Source organism: Cryptomeria japonica, chromosome 3 (genome assembly GCF_030272615.1).
Source record: "Cryptomeria japonica chromosome 3, Sugi_1.0, whole genome shotgun sequence".
NCBI lineage: Eukaryota > Viridiplantae > Streptophyta > Pinopsida > Cupressales > Cupressaceae > Cryptomeria > Cryptomeria japonica.
In genome coordinates, this window is record NC_081407.1 from 860191081 (window position 1) to 860211277 (window position 20197).

The 20197-nt window shown below is 37.1% G+C and overlaps 1 protein-coding gene across 1 annotated transcript; it reads right to left on the minus strand.

Moving 5' to 3' along the window:
- Positions 1 to 468: 468 nt before the first annotated feature.
- LOC131066654 (protease Do-like 8, chloroplastic) lies at positions 469 to 2848 on the minus strand. The gene is made up of 3 exons (XM_058001467.2): positions 2373 to 2848; positions 1812 to 2018; positions 469 to 1573 (listed from the first exon to the last, which is right to left on the minus strand). Exons 1-3 carry the CDS (start codon positions 2846 to 2848, stop codon positions 469 to 471), a joined length of 1788 nt encoding a protein of 595 aa, XP_057857450.2.
- Between the last annotated feature and the right edge of the window lie 17349 nt (positions 2849 to 20197).

Here is a 20197-nt window from a genome sequence, read left to right on the forward strand (position 1 = left end):
GAAATACCAGCTTTTAACCAAGAAGGAAAACAAAAATATAATAGAAATAAAACATATTTGATATATTGATAAACATTTATTTTATCGAATATGTTTGATTTTTATTATATTGCATATTTCATAAGCCCAACGGACTAGAGGGAGAATATAAAAAATGACAAAGGGTTTTTTTCTTTTGCTACCCTAAAAGTTTTGCACTCCATCGTATTTTCTCATTTTGCAAAATGCGAATAACAAAGAAGGTTCTCGTGGGTTTGGTGCCGCCATTGACATTCTGATTTTTTCATGAGGGTTTGGTGCCGCCATTGACGAAGGGTGCTTGGCTTTCTGAGTCTTCTCTCTAAATGCAAATCGTGTTCTCTACAGGTATGCTCGCACCACATTTACCAGGAAACTTGTTACTATCATCGCATTCCATGATACCGCATCCTTTTTAAGGCATTTTAATCGAACAGTTCCAGCATGCTTTTAAATGCTTCCACATTTTGTACATGTCTGCCAGGAAAGTTTCGTGTTGTGTTTTTTTTTTTTACATTTTACATATTGCATCACCATATTTCCCACACTATAATCTTCTGAAACTTTGGAAAGTTCTGTAGAATTTTTTATAGGTGAATTCTCGACTCCAATTATTACATCTCCAAGAATTATTTTACCAGCAAATCCTCTCTTTGTTGGAATCAACCCTGAGTTTGCTGCAGCACTTTCACCAGGAACCGACAATACAAGAGCCCCAGTTCTGACATTTAATTGATTTGCAATCGCATCTAGAGCTATCTCTATATTCAAACCTGGACGGACTACCTTTCCAGATTGGATCAGCTGAGGTATAATTTTAAGGACTATGTCAGATGGAATAGCAAAACCTACTCCTGCCGATGTCCCTGTTTGAGTAAATATTGCGGTGTTGATACCAATTACTTTTCCTTTAGAGTTTAGTAGAGGACCACCACTATTTCCAGGATTGATTGCTGCATCTGTCTGAATACCACCACGAATAGTCACACCCGCTTTACTAAATATTTCCCGGTTCAATCCACTAAGAACCCCGGCAGTCAAAGTGTGGTCAAAACCAAATGGGTTGCCAATTGCGAGGCATCGTTGACCTACTTTGAGTGTGGATGATTTCCCAACTTCAACTGGTCGCAAAAGCTCATTGGGGGCATCTATCTTCAAAACAGCAAGATCCTTTGTACGATCTGCACCAACCAATGTACCCTCAAAACTCTTCTGAACCCCATCAGATGCAAGAATATTAACTCGGGCTACAACTTGGTTGTGGCTGGGATTCTTTGAGAGAGCATTACCAATCACATGATAATTTGTCACAATATGACCTTGTTCATCCCAGACTATTCCAGAACCATTGCCTTCAGGAACCTCAACCATTCCTGTCATGTTCAATTGAGGGCGTAGGGTTACATCAAAAATATTAACCACAGAATAAGTGTTCCTTTCAAAGAGCTCCACAGTTCTCTCCTTAGATGGGTAAAGTTTCCCAGTAGGTGGAACAGGTGGTGTCACTTCTTCAATGGTTACTGTTGGATCCCCCAGAGCATATGCTTCATTTTCACTGTTGATGTAAGCTCAAGTACTTTTTCCTCGTAGCTAGTCTCAGTAGTTTCCTTCTTTTTCTCCCATATTGAAAATACAACCATTGATCGAACATCTTCCAGTGTTTCAAACACTTGGTTTGGACCAGGTTGCCATGAACTTTCTCCAAGTTTACCTTTTAAAAAAAAAGAACTTGTACTCAATTTGTTTACCCATAGGAACACCCTGTAGGAATAGTTCACTTCTATTGTTCATACATCTCCCTCTGACCACTCAAGAGGAAGAGCTTCTTTTTTATTGTCTGAACCTTGTCATCCCTGTCCACCTCTATACCCAAGACATTACCAATATCTGTCTGCACAAAAATTCGACGGAGGCCCATTTCTCTTCTGTACATACTAGATACCCCACCAGGAACTCTGTCAAACACTGGAGCTAGTGCTTGAAGGCGCACTGGACCAGAACTGGAAGACATGGTAGGAAATTACTAATTAGTAATTAAAGAACAAAAAAAATGAATAAGTCGGCAACTGGTTATTTCTTAACTGTCAGCAACAAGAATCACCCAAGGTTGGAAAGCCACTAAAGACTTATAAACCTTTCCAACCAAGGGCATACAATCATTTGACTATGTCATCAACGGGAAGAGTTGAAACAAAATGCTACTCCTAAATCTAGGTAGCCAGAATCCTTGGTTAACTGCCCTGTTAACTCTTGAGAAAAGATAGCTGAAAGCCTGAAGAAGTAAACCATAGAAGCTACACAAATATCGACCACGACCTAGATCTTCTTAATATTAGAAGACATAATCTGCAAACAGTAAAACAACAGTACTTGGAATATGTGTATCTTTAGCCGTCTTGAAGTCCCTCGTATTATAGTCATTTGCTGTTCGAATATTCTCTTTGACAGAAGTGTTGTGTGTCTTTAATTCCAAAGCTTTCTCAAAACCTTTCTGTATAGCATCATGATATTTTCCCTGTGCATAATAAACCAAGCCTAAACGGCTATAAGCTTTACTATAGCATGGGTCTAGCTGAATAGATTTGTTACAGTCTTCTATAGCTTCAATATATTTGCCAACCTGAGTATGAGCGGCTGCCCTGTTACAATAATATACAGCATTATCTCCAGACAATGATATGGCCAATGTATACAGATCAATTGCCTCATAATATCTTTTTGAAGACATAACTGAATTGCCTTGTCCAATTAGGGGAGTCTCAAAATGAGGAGGCTCTACTTTTGGATGAGATTGTACTTTAGCCTTATTAAATTTCTGACTTTGGCACATGCTGGGATTGATCTTATGTAGAAATGAAGTTCGAGCACGGGCTCGTGACACTCATTTCATTACCAGTTGATTCTGATTTCATTGAAGTTCACTGTTTGAACATGCATTTAAAACTCAGATGCTCCATTTCTTTACCAACTTGTTGCATTGAATTGTTTATCTTCACGATGTGGTATTGACCCTTTTAAATACTGTAAGGTTTCACATTGAAATAATATGTCCCTTAAAACAGTTTATTCATTAATATTTTCTTTTTATGCATATCATGAATAGTAAAGTAAAAGGTTTCATATTTAAAACAAACATGTCCCTTTGATACTTCAGTTGGTTTCTTCATCATTCCACTTTGATATTCCGAGATTAGTTACTCTAAAAGGTATGTCGGGCTCATACCCGAAGGGAGCCTCGGTCAGGGGCACATGCCAATTAGAGTAACTAATTATCTGCACATGAAACAAACACATTAGCATAAACATTTCTTTCTCCTGAAGCAGTGATTTGTGTCTTTATCTTTCCCGCCCTTTCAAAACAGAAATATGATAGGCTATGATAAATGATACGTTGTAGGATAATCTTTCATTGCTTAGATCTGTTGGATCTAACACCTCTTCTCTTTTGTGCAGGAAAGTAAGGGTTTTTCAGAGTTTGAAGATTGAGAAAATATTCATAAGGGCAACGGGGCAGCCAATAACCAGTCAAAGCAACCCAAGGCAATGACTGGTTATCCTCACACTCACTATTTGATTCTATCCTTTTCTGTTTTGGATATGTAGGAAAGATAGAAATGCTAAGCTCACGGCTTGTGTGAGGTTTTAAGAAACTCAGTGTATATAAATATGCTTCAGATGCATGAACTCAATTTGTAATCTATCATTGTTCAACACAAATGAAAAATACGCCTTTTTTTCTTTTTAAACACTGCAATGTACCTTTTGTAAATGTAATCATTTGATAAATATGCATCCTTTGGCTAAAATTACATGGGTAATGAAATTTTAGATAACAATTTGGCGACTTCTACTTTATGTATGCCTGCTATACAGGACCCAGTAGCCTTAGAAATCCATTGAGCAGTGAGTCTTTTAGGAACAACTCTGGACTAAGGTAAATAGCTGAGATAAAATAGTGTAAGATAGAATTCTGAGTGCAGATTTATGGCTCTGGATAGCTTGGCTCCCCTATCCTGAGGGATAGGTGTATATTCAGAATCTTATATTGGACTATTTTGTCTCAGTTATCTATCAGATTTGAATATTTAACAGCAACTTGTGTTCAAAACACTTATTGAAAACAGGGAAACTAAAAGTTAGCTAGACTTTAAAGAGACTAATAATAGGCAAGGTAGTATGAAGTAAGAGGGATGGGTAATGAGGTTTTTCATGATGTATGCATGTTGAGTATACTCCAGCATATAGAATTCAGGATTTGATTACACAACCCTCTTAGTTGGTATGAGCTTACTATTATTAGTATTCCTACTGCCTAGTCAACTGCAAACTGTGCAACAACACTTAGGAACACAAAAACTGAAAGTAAATAGTGCAGCAACACTTTATTCCACCACTAATCTATTACTTATAAAATAGGATAGACCTCAAAACAAGGTTTGAGGTAAATACCGTTTACTGGTAATGGCAAATTTTCCCCTTCCAGCGTGGCCAGCTGAAAAGCATTGTGTTCCTTGCATTCTGTTATGACAAACGGACCTCCCCAAAATGAATCAAACTTGGTGTGCTTGCCTGGTCTGCTCTTGAGCTCATCCCACTTGAGTACAATATCTCCCACATTGAATTCCCTGGCTCTAGCTTTCCTATCAAAACTCTTCTTCACCTGCAACTATTGAAACTCCATTGTTTGTCCCGCTTTTCTCCTACTTTCCTCCAATTCCATTAACTGTGCATAACGCACTTGCATAGGATCTTCGTCTTCAAATAACACCATTTGAGCGGCCATATCTAGTGCTGGCAATTCTGTTTCTATTGATAACCTTGCTTCCTTCCCATAAACCAACCGATAAGGTGAGTTTCCAATAATTTGCTTTGGTGTGATTCTGTCCACCCACAAGGCTGCCTTCAGCTTTGAATGCCAATCACGCTGATTCTCTTGCAGAGTCCGTTTGATGATTTTGATTAAGTTCTTATTTGTGGACTCTGCCAATCTGTTGCCTTGAGGATAATAATTTGAGCTAGTATTGAGATATATGTTGTGTTTGATAGCCCAATCAGTCACCCTTAAGCCTACAAAAGCGAGTGCATTGTCTGACACTATGGAGTCGGGAACTCCAAACCTGTTCACAATATCATCATAAAAATTAAGAACGGCCATCTCATTAGCATCCTTCAGTGCTGCAGCCTCAGTCCATCTAGTAAAATAATCAGTTGCAGTAATGATCCACCGGTGGCCTGCACTTGACGGTGGGTTAATAGGACCAATGAAATCAACACCCCACCTGTCAAAAGGTTGTTCTGCTTTTATAGGATGTAACGGTAATGCTGGCAGCCATTCTTTCCCTGCAAACATAACACACTTAACACACTTCCTTACATATGCATGACAGTCCTTGAAAACATCTGGCCAATAGTAACCAGCCCTTAGGATTTTATATGCAATAGTCCTGGGAGAGAAATGACCTCCTGAATGGCCATCATGGAATTCATGCAAGATTTTTGTAATCTGATTTGAATCAATACATCGAAGGAGGACACCATTGTGATCTTTCCTATACAATATATCATTAATCAAGACAAAAGGAACTGATTGTAACCGATAGTACCTTCTTTTTGCCTTATCTAGGTTTGCTGGACACTCACTAGTCTTTAGAAAGTGAACCATATCCTGCAACCAGCTTGATGTACTGTTATCATCAACCATCAAATCAATCACCAGAGCTGTTTCTACTCCTTCTTCTTTTCTTGAAATTTCATTTGTAACAATCTGTTCACACAAGCCTCTTCCTCTGACCAATTTAGTGACCTGGATGTCTAAGTCGTATTCCATAACCCGTGTTATCCAACTAGCTCTTTTCTCACTGAGATCTTTACTGAGGAGAAACTCTTTTACACTTGGATGAGCAACCTTCAGGTGTACCCTGTTATGAGACAACAAGTGCCGAAAATTTTTAAGGCTCTTTATAACAGCAAGGACATGCTTTTCAACAAAGCTATACCTCTGCTCATAATCTTCCAATCCTTTGCTAAAAATGCAATAGGCTGTTCCAATCCTTCTGTGTTTTTCTGGACCAGCATTGCAGAAATAGCCTCATAACCACCATATGCATACAAAATGAAATCTTTGCTAAAGTCTGGATTTACTAGAGCAGGTGCTGTTGTAAGTGATTCCTTGATAGTTTGAAAATTTAACTTTGCTTCTTTTGTCCAGTAGAAAACAACATTCTTCTTCAGCATGGCTGTAAGTGGTTTCAATAAATCTGCAATATTAGGCAAGAAACGCCTAACAAAATTAATCCTCCCAATGAAAGATTGTAATCCCTTCTTATGATGCGGCAGGGGTATCTCCAAGATTACTGCTATTCTTTCTGGATCCACTGTGACACCTTGCTTAGAAACAACATAACCCAACAAGTTTCCTTCATGAACAACAAACATGCATTTCTTAGGGTTGAGTGAAACACCAAACTCCTTGCAGCGCTCAAAAATCTGCCTTAAGTGCCCAAGATGATCTACGACCTTCTTAGAATAAACTGTGATATCATCAAGATAAACCAAAACAAACTGGTACATCAGATTACTAAATGCCATATCCATGGCTTTCTGGAATGTTGCCCCTGCATTGGATAAACCAAAGGGCATTCTTTTGTAGGGCATGGTACCCCATTTAGTGGTAAAAGCTGTTTTATACTGGTCTTCATTTCTGACTAGAATTTGGTTATATCCTAAATAACCATCTAGAAGTGAGAATCTTTCCGAACCAGCCACATACTGCAATATTTGTTCCATTGAAGGAAGGGGATGCCTATCCTTCAAGGATGCTCTATTCAGGTCTCTAAAATCGACACATAATCTAAGCTCTCCATTCGTTTTCCTAACAGGTACCAGATTGGACACCCAGCTGGTGTGTTTGATGGGAAAGATAATGCCACTTTCAATCAGCCTAAAGACTTCCTTTTGCATTAATGGCTCTATCTTTGGGTTGATAGGACGTTGCCTTTGTCTCACTGGCTTAGCATTTGGTTCTAACTCGATGGTATGTTGTGCTAATTTAGGATTGAAACCTTTCAAATCACCATATTCCCATGCAAAAATGTCTGTAAACTCTTGAAAAAGCTGAACATATGACTCCTTTTCAGTAGAGGAATTCACTTTACCTATCTTTAAGCTTTTCCCAGGTGCAACCTCCAACTTTTCATAATGCTCTTGCGGGACCATCAAACTGGTCTTATTCTTTTTAGCTTGATCATCCGAATTAAAAATTGACTCCAAGGTAACAAGACCCTTGGGCAATTTATTTGACTTCAGTTGAATGACTTGATCCCCATATTGTTGCTGAATTTTGTTCTGATTTGAGGCAGCGAACACATCTTCCTCCAGTAGGAATTGTAAAATTTGTTCATCCGATTCAAACACTTGCCAATTAATATTATTATCCGGAATTGAGGGCCGGATAATAATCTTGATATGCTGCTGATCACAGGTCCCTTTTATACTGTTTGGTATATCATATTGGGCTCCAACTGTAGCTAACCGATCAGCATGCTGATTTCTACTTCTTGGAACAACTATAATGTTAAATGCATCAAAAACTTCAATGGAATCCCAAACCCTGAGCTTGTATGCTTTTAAAGTATCATTTTTTACTGCATTCAAACCTCTAACTTGGTTAACAATTAGCTCACTATCACCATGCACCTTCAGGTTTTTAATTCCATGTTTTCTTGCCCACTCTAAACCTTGAATCAGCCCTTCATACTCTGCTGTATTATTGGTACAGGCAAAACCAAACTTGAAAGCTGCATAATATTTCTCACCCTTAGGTGAAACAAGCATAACCCCACCTCTTGAACCATTCCTGCTTCGTGACCTGTCAAAGAACATCTCCCAAACATCATTCTGAGATTCAATATTAGCTTCTTGTCCTTTAACCAGATTAGGCATAATTAAACCAGCTTCTTGAAACATATAATTTCCCAAACCAGCATCCACAAGGATGCTAGTTTCATCTTCCAAAACATTCTTTGTTGCCCATTCATCTAACAAGACATCCGGTATTTCACTGACCTGAGTTACAGGCTCATGAACAACTGCATACTCGTCATGCTCAAAAATCATACAATTAGCATTTATGATGTTAGGCGTATAAGGCTCTATATGATTCTTAGACAACAATTCAGATTGGATAGTCACTTTGGTTCCATATCTAGTTCAGAACAACATGTGTAACCAATCAGATGATAAATATCCTCCTATTTTGGCAGTAAATTCTCTTGACAAACACAGGGCAAAATATGGGGGCAGATCTATGACATAAATATCTTGAGATATAGAGAAATTAGGACAAGCATGTAAGGTTAAACTAGCATCTTTGATAAAGCCTATAGTTCTAACAGCCGAACCATCAAGCTGTACTACGCCTTTCTCTAATAAATCATATTTCAGACCAAGTTGGTTGGCTATCTTTTTAGGCATAACAGAGCATGTAGCTCCACTATCCACCATGCAGTTGTGTACCAAATTATTACCAATAATAAGAGAAACGTAAAACGGGGGAGGTTTCACGCTCTTACCTTGGATTGAAGTTGCTTCTTTATTGCTATTCCCCTTTCATCATTCTGGACAATAGTATTAGTCAACACAGCCTCCTTACCAGCATCAACAAATGTCACCTTAGGAGGAATTTCTTTGTTCAATGCCTTCTTCAAACTATTAACTTGTCCAGGAATAGCTAAAGAATCCCACATGCTCATGGTAACATTCATCTTTTTCATGGTGTCCACAATGCTGTAAGGTACAACTGAATGTACTTTCTATTGTGTCTTGACAACAGACGTATCTGCATCCTTTTGAAACTGCTCCTTAGCTGCTGCAACAGGTACTTTCTTCAGAATGCTTGGTATTTGCATAGATTTGAATGACGATTCTTCGGTTGTAGGTCCTTTACCTTTCTCTGATGTTTGGCCTATGTCAAGAGCTCTTTTCTTAGCTCGAGTATTGGCTGCAATCGGTGAATCGCCATTCATGCCATTAAATTCTTCATCTTGCCAGTTAAGAAAACCAGTTTCCATAGTATGCATATCCTGCTGTTGTTCAGGCGCAGCTGGAGGTATATCCGATTGTGAGCTTGCAGCATTTTGTACCATGAGAGCTTGATTTATCATGCCATTAGAGCATGTAGACTGATTATGAGCTTGGTTGCAAGGATAACACCAGTCTACCTCTGATATTAAATTGTTTTGAGCAGGTACAATGTCTCTTACTGCATTTGCAGCATTCAAAGGTGCTGGATTGTAAGGCTGATAAGACCTTTGATTAATATTTTGCCTCGCACCTTGGTAATTATTCTGATAAGGCTGTCTATTCTGCTAGTACTGCTGATTGTAGCCTTGACTTGGTTGCTGAAAAGTTGGCCTTGGAGCTTGGTAATGCTTCTTAATACTTGTCAACTCATTTCCCAGAGTCTGCAAAATATTTTCTATCTTTTGCTGGCTGCTCCTTATCTCATGTATTTCATTTGACGTGCCTGCTACCGTTGTCTCTTGAGGAGCAGCAATAGGCATTGCTGGTATAACAGGCAAAGAGGCAAGAGGTGGTATATTAATTGGCATGTCAGGTTGAATAGCCGGAAAATAAGGCATTGGAGGCCTAGGTGCTATCTTACCAGCCTGTATAAGGCTATTTTCTGCTCTAATAGCAATGCCAAAAGCTTGGGGCAGCGAAGTACCACCCATTGATTGAATCATTACTAAGATATCACTATTCAAACTTTTCAAAAAATACAAAAATGCATGATCTGCACTTGGTCTTACCGCTGCTGGTATTCGTTTCCATGTTTTTTGAAAACAAGAGTTGAAATCTGTCATCTGCTCCTGAGGAGCACGCTTGATAGTTGTGAGCTGTTCCACCAGGGACAAGTGATCAGACTTGTCTTCAAAAAACTTGGTTAACAGATCCCCAAGCTCATCCCACGAGTTAACTGACCCCACAGCCAAAGTTCTGAACCATTCTAAAGCTTTTCCTTTCAAGGATGCTGCTAACAATTTCACAGCAACATCTTCTTCTATAACGTGGTGCACATTACATAAACTTGCCACATCACGGATGTGGTCTATTGCCAGTGTTTGGCCTTCTCCAGTGAAATCTGGTAAGCCTTTTAGTGCCGCCAAAGGCATGTCATGATGCTGGGCGAAATTCAATGGGCTTCCTTGATTGAAAGGCACGAAAGCAAAGGCTCTTGGTAAGGCCATAGCACCAAGCTGAACTGATGTACTTGCTGCAGCAACTCTACAAGTAGGTGAGTCTGAATGTCTATCTCTTCGATTCCTGTTTACAGCTTTACCTCTTCCTTGATAAACTCTTGTAGGAGGTAATGACTTGCCTCTTTTCGTATATATGGTTCTTTTGGCTGATCTTCCTTATCTTTTTGGTGAAGAAAGCTGTAAATATTCAAAGTTTTTGGAACTTCTAGATTCAATTCTTCTCATAAGACAAAATAATTATGCTCACTTGATCTTTTCACTAGGGAGTCGCCAGATACACAAATTTATAACCTCTTACAGGTCTTTATTATGCTGACAGTGCATCAAAATCAGCATAAAATATGAAAATGAACCTCCTTTAAGGTCCCACCGGGCGTGCCAAAACTGTTAAGGCACAAATTTGCACCCTACTAAACTATAAGTTTAGCAATCTGGCCTAACATGGGATTCACTTCTACATGTGGGCAATGCGCAACTTGAAATGAAACCTCCGATTCCTAGGCCGGTTCCTATTGGATAATCACCTGATACTCTCTAATATTGGACTAACTTTGCAGGGTAAAGGATAAGAAATTACAGAAATGGTACTTAAAACTGAACTAAAATTAACTAGAACCTGGTGATACACCAAAATGTGAGAGATAAATAATAAAAAAAACTGATCTCAGTCTGCAATATTCTACTTTAATTGATAAACACTTCTTTCCTGTTATAAGTTTGCATAAGTATTTCATAATAAGGTCTTGAGACGAACCAATGAGGAAATAATAATGTTTCACTCAAAAATTTTGAACTTTAAAACACATACTATGACCTGCAAACATACATACATTCCTATATTAAGGTACTGACTGAGACAAGTAAACAAGGAGTAATATAACTCACAAATTTAGCTTCATCAATCATGCTTGTACACAAAAATTTGGAAGGATAACAAGGTTTGATTCCATAGAAAATCGCTCCAAAAGATGCTGTTTCATATATTATATCTCCAAATCTGAGTTACAGAATCTGTGCAAAAGAAATGCTAAGGACAAGAAAAATGTCTCTGAAAACACTATTCTTGCATAAATCTGAACTAACTTCAAATGAAGTGTCTTTAGGCATTAAGTACAAAAAACCCCGACTGATTGGGTCGGATGCAAGAAAAGTGCCTCAAAAAGAGGAGTCTAGAAGACACCAAAGAGGGCTACAAACATGGAAAAGTCTTCTTTAATGAATAACCAACCCAAAAGACCACTAGAAACAGCCTCAAAAAGCTTAACCAAGTAATAAAAGCTCCCCAAAATGGTGAAAAAGTCCAACTTCGACCCTTTACCTAAAAGTGCTCCAACCTCCCTAGATTCACTCCATTTGGTTTCAAACAACCTCATGTTCCTATAAAAACGTTCTTGTCTCCAAAATTATCTCAACTCCTTTTGAATGTTTCCCAAGTGGTTATGCATGATCTTATATGCTCTCCTTATGTCTCCAAACTGAAAAGACTTCTTCAATGAGAGCCTTATCTCTCTTGAATTAACTCCTCCTTCAAAACTAAGTCAAAAGACTTAGTCTCCTTCTTGCATATGGATACACCTTTTACATTTCGAATAATAATATTCAATTACAATTTATAATTGCATTGTAATTAAATACCTTTTACAAAGAAATACCAGCTTTTAACCAAGAAGGAAAACAAAAATATAATAGAAATAAAACATATTTGATATATTGATAAATATTTATTTTATCGAATATGTTTGATTTTTATTATATTGTATATTTCATAAGCCCAACGGACTTGAGGGAGAATATAAAAAATGACAAAGGTTTTTTTTTTTTTGCTACCCTAAAAGTTTTTCACTCCATCGTATTTTCTCATTTTGCAAAATGCAAATAACAAAGAAGGTTCTCGTGGGTTTGGTGCCGCCATTGACATTCTGATTTTTTCATGAGGGTTTGGTGCCGCCATTGATGAAGGGTGCTTGGCTTTCTGAGTCTTCTCTCTAAATGCAAATCGTGTTCTCTACAGGTATGCTCGCACCACATTTACCAGGAAACTTGTTACTATCATCGCATTCCATGATACCGCATCCTTTTTAAGGCATTTTAATCGAACAGTTCTAGCATGCTTTTAAATGCTTCCACATTTTGTACATGTCTACCAGGAAAGTTTCGTGTTGTGTTTGTTTTTTTTACATTTTACATATTGCATCACCATATTTCCCACACTATAATCTTCTGAAACTTTGGAAAGTTCTGTAGCATTTTTTATAGGTGAATTCTTGACTCCAATTATTACATCGCCAAGAATTATTTTACCAGCAAATCCTCTCTTTGTTGGAATCAACCCTGAGTTTGCTGCGGCACTTTCACCAGGAACCGACAATACAAGAGCCCCAGTTCTGACATTTAATTGATTTGCAATCGCATCTGGAGCTATCTCTATATTCAAACCTGGACGGACTACCTTTCCAGATTGGATTAGCTGAGGTATAATTTTAAGGACTATGTCAGATGGAATAGCAAAACCTACTCCTGCCGATGTCCCTGTTTGAGTAAATATTGCGGTGTTGATACCAATTACTTTTCCTTTAGAGTTTAGTAGAGGACCACCACTGTTTCCAGGATTGATTGCTGCATCTGTCTGAATACCACCACGAATAGTCACACCCGCTTTACTAAATATTTCCCGGTTCAATCCACTAAGAACCCCGGCAGTCAAAGTGTGGTCAAAACCAAATGGGTTGCCAATTGCGAGGCATCGTTGACCTACTTTGAGTGTGGATGATTTCCCAACTTCAACTGGCCGCAAAAGCTCATTGGGGGCATCTATCTTCAAAACAACAAGATCCTTTGTACGATCTGCACCAACCAATGTACCCTCAAAACTCTTCTGAACCCCATCAGATGCAAGAATATTAACTCGGGCTACAACTTGGTTGCGGCTGGGATTCTTTGAGAGAGCATTACCAATCACATGATAATTTGTCACAATATGACCTTGTTCATCCCAGACTATTCCAGAACCATTGCCTTCAGGAACCTCAACCATTCCTGTCATGTTCAATTGAGGGCGTAGGGTTACATCAAAAATATTAACCACAGAATAAGTGTTCCTTTCAAAGAGCTCCACAGTTCTCTCCTCAGATGGGTAAAGTTTCCCAGTAGGTGGAACAGGTGGTGTCACTTCTTCAATGGTTACTGTTGGATCCCCCAGAGCATATGCTTCATTTTCACTGTTGATGTAAGCTCAAGTACTTTTTCCTCGTAGCTAGTCTCAGTAGTTTCCTTCTTTTTCTCCCATATTGAAAATACAACCATTGATCGAACATCTTCCAGTGTTTCAAACACTTGGTTTGGACCAGGTTGCCATGAACTTTCTCCAAGTTTACCTTTTAAAAAAAATGAACCTGTACTCAATTTGTTTACCCATAGGAACACCCTGTAGGAATAGTTCACTTCTATTGTTCATACATCTCCCTTTGACCACTCAAGAGGAAGAGATTCTTTTTTATTGTCTGAACCTTGTCATCCCTGTCCACCTCTATACCCAAGACATTACCAATATCTGTCTGCACAAAAAGTCGACGGAGGCCCATTTCTCTTCTGTACATACTAGATACCCTGCCAGGAACTCTGTCAAACACTGGAGCTGGTGCTTGAAGGCACACTGGACCAGAACTGGAAGACATGGTAGGAAATTACTAATTAGTAATTAAAGAACAAAAAAAATGAATAAGTCGGCAACTGTTTATTGCTTAACTGTCAGCAACAAGAATCACCCAAGGCTGGAAAGCCACTAAAGACTTATAAACCTTTCCAACCAAGGGCATACAATCATTTGACTATGTCATCAACGGGAAGAGTTGAAACAAAATGCCACTCCTAAATCCAGGTAGCCAGAATCCTTGGTTAATTGCCCTGTTAACTCTTGAGAAAAGATAGCTAAAAGCCTAAAGAAGTAAACCATAGAAGCTACACAAATATCGACCACGACCTAGATCTTCTTAATATTAGAAGACATAATCTGCAAACAGTAAAACAACAGTACTTGGAATATGTGTATCTTTAGCCATCTTGAAGTCCCTCGTATTATAGTTATTTGCTGTTCGAATATTCTCTTTGACAGAAGTGTTGTGTGTCTTTAATTCCAAAGCTTTCTCGAAACCTTTCTGTATAGCATCATGATATTTTCCCTGTGCATAATAAACCAAGCCTAAACGGCTATAAGCTTTACTGTAGCATGGGTCTAGCTGAATAGATTTGTTACAGTCTTCTATAGCTTCAATATATTTGCCAACCTGAGTATGAGCGGCTGCGCTGTTACAATAATATACATCATTATCTCCAGACAATGATATGGCCAATGTATACAGATCAATTGCCTCATAATATCTTTTTGAAGACATAGCTGAATTGCCTTGTCCAATTAGGGGAGTCTCAAAATGAGGAGGCTCTACTTTTGGATGAGATTGTACTTTATCCTTATTAAATTTCTGACTTTGGCACATGCTGGGATTGATCTTATGTAGAAATGAAGTTCGAGCACGAGCTCGTGACACTCATTTCATTACCAATTGATTCTGATTTCATTGAAGTTCACTGTTTGAACATGCATTTAAAACTCAGATGCTCCGTTTCTTTACCAACTTGTTGCATTGAATTTTTTATCTTCACGATGTGGTATTGACCCTTTTAAATACTGTAAGGTTTCACATTGAAATAATATGTCCCTTAAAACAGTTTATTCATTAATATTTTCTTTTTATGCATATCATGAATAGTAAAGTAAAAGGTTTCATATTTAAAACAAACATGTCCCTTTGATACTTCAGTTGGTTTCTTCATCATTCCACTTTGATATTCCGAGATTAGTTACTCTAAAAGGTATGTCGGGCTCATACCCGAAGGGAGCCTCGGTCAGGGGCACATGCCAATTAGAGTAACTAATTATCTGCACATGAAACAAACACATTAGCATAAACATTTCTTTCTCCTGAAGCAGTGATTTGTGTCTTTATCTTTCCCGCCCTTTCAAAACAGAAATATGATAGGCTATGATAAATGATACGTTGTAGGATAATCTTTCATTGCTTAGATCTGTTGGATCTAACACCTCTTCTCTTTTGTGCAGGAAAGTAAGGGTTTTTCAGAGTCTGAAGATCGAGAAAACATTCATAAGGGCAATGAGGCAGCCAATAACCAGTCAAAGCAACCCAAGACAATGACTTGTTATCCTCACACTCACTATTTGATTCTATCCTTTTCTGTTTTGGATATGTAGGAAAGATAGAAATGCTAAGCTCACGGCTTGTGTGAGGTTTTAAGAAACTCAGTGTATATAAATATGCTTCAGATGCATGAACTCAATTTGTAATCTATCATTGTTCAATACAAATGAAAAATACGCCTTTTTTTCTTTTTAAACACTGCAATGTACCTTTTGTAAATGCAATCATTTGATAAATATGCATCCTTTGGCTAAAATTACATGGGTAATGAAATTTTAGATAACAACTGCACAAGGTCTCCTTTTATTGGATTGCAAGTTTGTGTCAAGTTATACCCCCATGGGTGTCCTTGGGCTTCTATGTTTTGGAGTGTAGTGATCCTTCTCAAGTGCTACAAACCAACTTATGGAGTCTACCTCACCAAATATGTTCAATGTATGCAAGAACAACTTGTCTCAATTGGATTTGATGGGTTTAAGTCTTTACATCCTCCATTTGTGTACCCAATTTGACAAAAACCCAAGTTTTAGGCCTAAAACGGGCTACTAGGAATTAGCCCTCCTTTTGGGGTTTTGTCCTCACCCTGCTCCAACGATGAACTTATAGACTAAAATAATCTCATATATGGAAACCCTTTTGGGAGTTCTTGAAGATTATCTAAGTTTTGGGGTCCATTAGGCCTTCTCCATGACTGTCCCAAAAATGGGTGCAAAAAGGAGGGTTTGTAAGGGTTTTGGTGGCAAACATTGACTAACAAGTTAGAGACCTTAAATGGAAACCATAAAAACTTGGTTCTACCATGTTAAATTCTAATTAGGCCATGAAAAGACAATTTTTACACCTTCCAAGGGTTAGAGAACAAGGTTTACAAAAGTTGCTCATAAGGAATATGCAATGTTGACAACTTTTCCTTTCTTGCTTTCTACAAACACATCTTTAGTATGAAAACAAATTACATTCTAGAACATGACAACATGTATATCATTAGAGACACAAGAGAATCAAATTATCCCTACACAAAAGGCATTAGGCAATTACAAAACAATAAGTTGTTCCCTGTCAAGTTAATTATGACTGCATTTTGCCTTCTCACTGCTTTTTCACTTTGGACCTGCACTTTACACTGTCAAAACTCTTTACCAAAGGTCTGTTTTGTGCTCTTTAACAATTCTCTTTCTTTAGTTTCTTGTTGACCTTCATACCTACCATTTTGAAGAGGAAGATTACATATACAACTTCAACAAAAATGTAAAAGTCAGTCATAGATGACTGTGATAGCCAACTGGGCATTACAACTTTGCCTCAAGGATCATTAATTGATCTAAAAACCCATGGGTAGGGTCATAAAACACTCCTTTTTCTTGTTTGCAAGCAAATAGAATAAGATACAAGGTTTTACAAGCACCAACATATGGTGGAGAGTGAGCAAATGAGTGCAACCAACACCAAAACAGTGACTCACTATTTTTTTTCTTCACAATTTTCCCAATTTGAAAAATGCCACCATCTTTGTCAAGGCTTATAAAGCTTCTTTTCTTTCACTTACAACTTGACATCAAGACAAATCTGTCCACCTAATGAATGCATTTGCTATGGAAGAGCAAAGCATCAAACTTCTTCAAAGACCCTAGCCAAATGGCACACTTGCCTAGGGCTCCATGGCCACAAAACTTCTTGCACCTGCATTTTGGAAAGAAAAACATGTATATACATATCTTAAAAGTTGAACAACTAGTTCTTGGGAAGCCATGGACATTTAGGGCTTCAAGAAGCCAAGTTGGTCAAGCATCCTTGCCAATTTCCTACACAAGGCAGTGAAACTGTCAAAACTAAATAATTTTGCACAAAACTCAAAAATTAATGAAATTCAATGCCACCAAAGGGAAAAGCTTTAGGAAACATAAGAAAACTATAAAATGCAAAAATAGTATGGCCACGTACAATAGGTGTACGTACTGCTGCTCACATGGAGTCAAAACATAGGGAAAAACAAGGTAAAATTAGTGCAAACTTGCAAAATGCTTGAAATCTTCGAATGATCAACCCTTACAATGGTAAAAGAAGGAGAATAAATACTTCTACAAGTTAGTTATCCTCCTGTATGGACAGGTACATGTCCAAGAGCACTTAAATTTGACATTTTGATGTCTAAATGACAACTTTTGATGCCTAGATGATGCAAGGTTGATCTCAAAGACTACAAAACACCTAAGAACACTACTCACACCTAAAAACCAAGCAAAAAACATGTCTAAACACTTTAAAAACAAAAACACATTAAAAACTCACTTTTTACAACATTTTGCCAGGCAACTCCAAACTGGCAACTTTGAGCAAAAAGATGAAAACAGGAAACATGACCACACAATGAGTTCAAAACTCATCCAAACAACTTAGAACAACTCAAAAACAACTTAAAAAACCTTTCCAACTCAAAACAAACAAAAATCAAACTTGCTATCAAATTGGTGATGAAATGAAGGCTAGGTGCTCCTGCACCAATGATTAGATACGGGAGTATTGGATAGGAAAGGAAAATTTTGTCTATGCATTATCATTGTAGGAGATTAGAGATAATGTTAATAGAAAATGATTAAGAGTTTCAGACACATTTGGATTTGGTGCATAAAATGAACATAAGGAAAAGGGATTGGTCTTGCATTGAAAAGAGTAGCATATCTTATTAGATTAATGAGTAAGTAGGTTGCATACCATGAAGGATAGAAGTAATTGAGTTGCATGTGCATAGTTAATGAATAAGAAATATTAAGTGTATTGCATACGTGCATGAATAATAATTAAGGATGTTAAGAGTCGTAATGGAAATGGTTATATTATTTTTGCTTATGTTAGTAGAGTAAGTAATGATGTTGAGATACCCTAGGAAGATGATAGTGAAGGTTATGTTATATTTAATTCTGCTTGCGTAATTAGTTTAGATGACATGTTCAAATTCATAATATGCATTAGATTAGATGACATGTTCAAACTCATAATATGCATATGAGTTAACTGATGTTAATTTATATTGCTTATATGATGTTATGTGTTGCATTAGATGTTATTTAATGTTTTTTTTAATCTCCATTAGTATGTTATTTTGCTTTATTTTCTCTAGGGTATTTTGGTGGGCATTACATCTGGTATCTAAGTGCATGTTGCAAACACTGGGATCTCTGGTTAAGGTTGTTGCTCTTAGTGATGTGTAGTGTGCTAAAATATTCTCTTGACTTATGTTATCCCTTGAGATTTGAGTTGAAAAAGGGTCATTGGAACCTTTTAGACCTTAGATGTCTATGCCTTGTGTTTCTCCCTAATCTCTTCTATAAATCATGATTTTATGCAATATGTGTATTCATTCTTATGAATGTTTCCTAGATGAGAGATATGTCTATATGATTCTATGCGGTCATGATTGCCTTGTAATGTCTAGTTATTGATTGGATGTTAAATGTTTTTCCCTATACATATAATGATTATGCTGTAGAATGAGAAAAGATTGTGTGTATTCTCTTAACTAATGCTATGTTCATAAGATTAGCCTATTATGTTGATCTTCTCATGAATAGTAAGATGAAGTGTTTGTATTATAAGAATAATTTAGTATAGACCACGATGTGAAATTGAAGAACTTGTGTGTGATGCATCTATATTTAAGAAAATAGTAGTTTCATAATTCCCTTCTCTTTATTTTAATCTCCTATGTAAGATGTGACGAAGTCAACTAGTGAAGTGTGGGCACCAATAGAACTATCTGGTGTTTATATGAGTGTGATTCTGCATGTAAGAAAATATTGTTTGAGTAAATCATATATTTCAATAAGGATTTGGGATTTCTAGCTACATTTGTAATGTTAGGGGACTTCACGGAAAGTTAAACTTGCATATCTTAGAGAGGGATGTAAGTAGCTGCATTTGGAGTGTCTAGGAAATTCAAATTAATCATGCAATTTTTTTTTTGTGTGTATATTGATTGTTTGGAAATACCTCCCGTCATCTTCTCTTTATTTGGGTATAAGATTCAAGTGCTTGGGGGTTTATTGATATTAAATAAAAGGAAAGAATAACCATTGTTGGATGTGCCTTTGCATACATTAGAAGATAAGCTTGGACGGAATAAATTTGCATTGAAGATTAATATTTAGGTATTGCATCCATGAACTCTATTTTAAAAAGAAGAATTGGTTAGATAGAATATCTCTTCATAAATAAGGTAGAAAGTTTTTACAAGCTAATAGGTTAAAAGACCATGATATAATAAATGTATTGAAGTAAAGATTGGTGCATTACATATGCAGGAAATTGAAATGATACTATTGTGTCTTTATTTGGTTTAGTACGATAAAAGTCTTAGCTTTGAGTAGGAGTTGTGTGGCTTTAAAGAATTTTTTTGCTTGATCAAATAGATAGATTAAGAAAGGATGCTATTTTCTTACCCTATCAGCATTCTAGCGAGATGAAATGATAATAAATTGTATAAAGTTGTATTGTGATTCTAAGTGATAATTTCCCTTGAAATGCTGAAAATACATAGTCTATGAATGATTATAACTAAACCATGATAGGAAATGAGTTTGAATAGAATAATGTGTGTTTGTTTGAATTTGTGTGACATTGGATGAAAAAGAAATTAAATTTTTGCAAGTAGGCTTGTGATATCCTTTATATAGATGGCTAACAATATATTAGGAGATTACTACTGATAAG

Bases quoted from the DNA above. Each gene is read 5' to 3' on its own strand.
- LOC131066654 (XM_058001467.2), bottom strand. From the start codon at position 2,848: ATGTGCCAAAGTCAGAAATTTAATAAGGCTAAAGTACAATCTCATCCA. The intron at 2,019-2,372 runs GTTTGCAGATTA...CATGTCTTCCAG, and splicing joins CCAAGTACTGTTGTTTTACT to TTCTGGTCCAGTGCGCCTTC. The intron at 1,574-1,811 runs GTATGAACAATA...TTACATCAACAG, and splicing joins TTGAGTGGTCAGAGGGAGAT to TGAAAATGAAGCATATGCTC.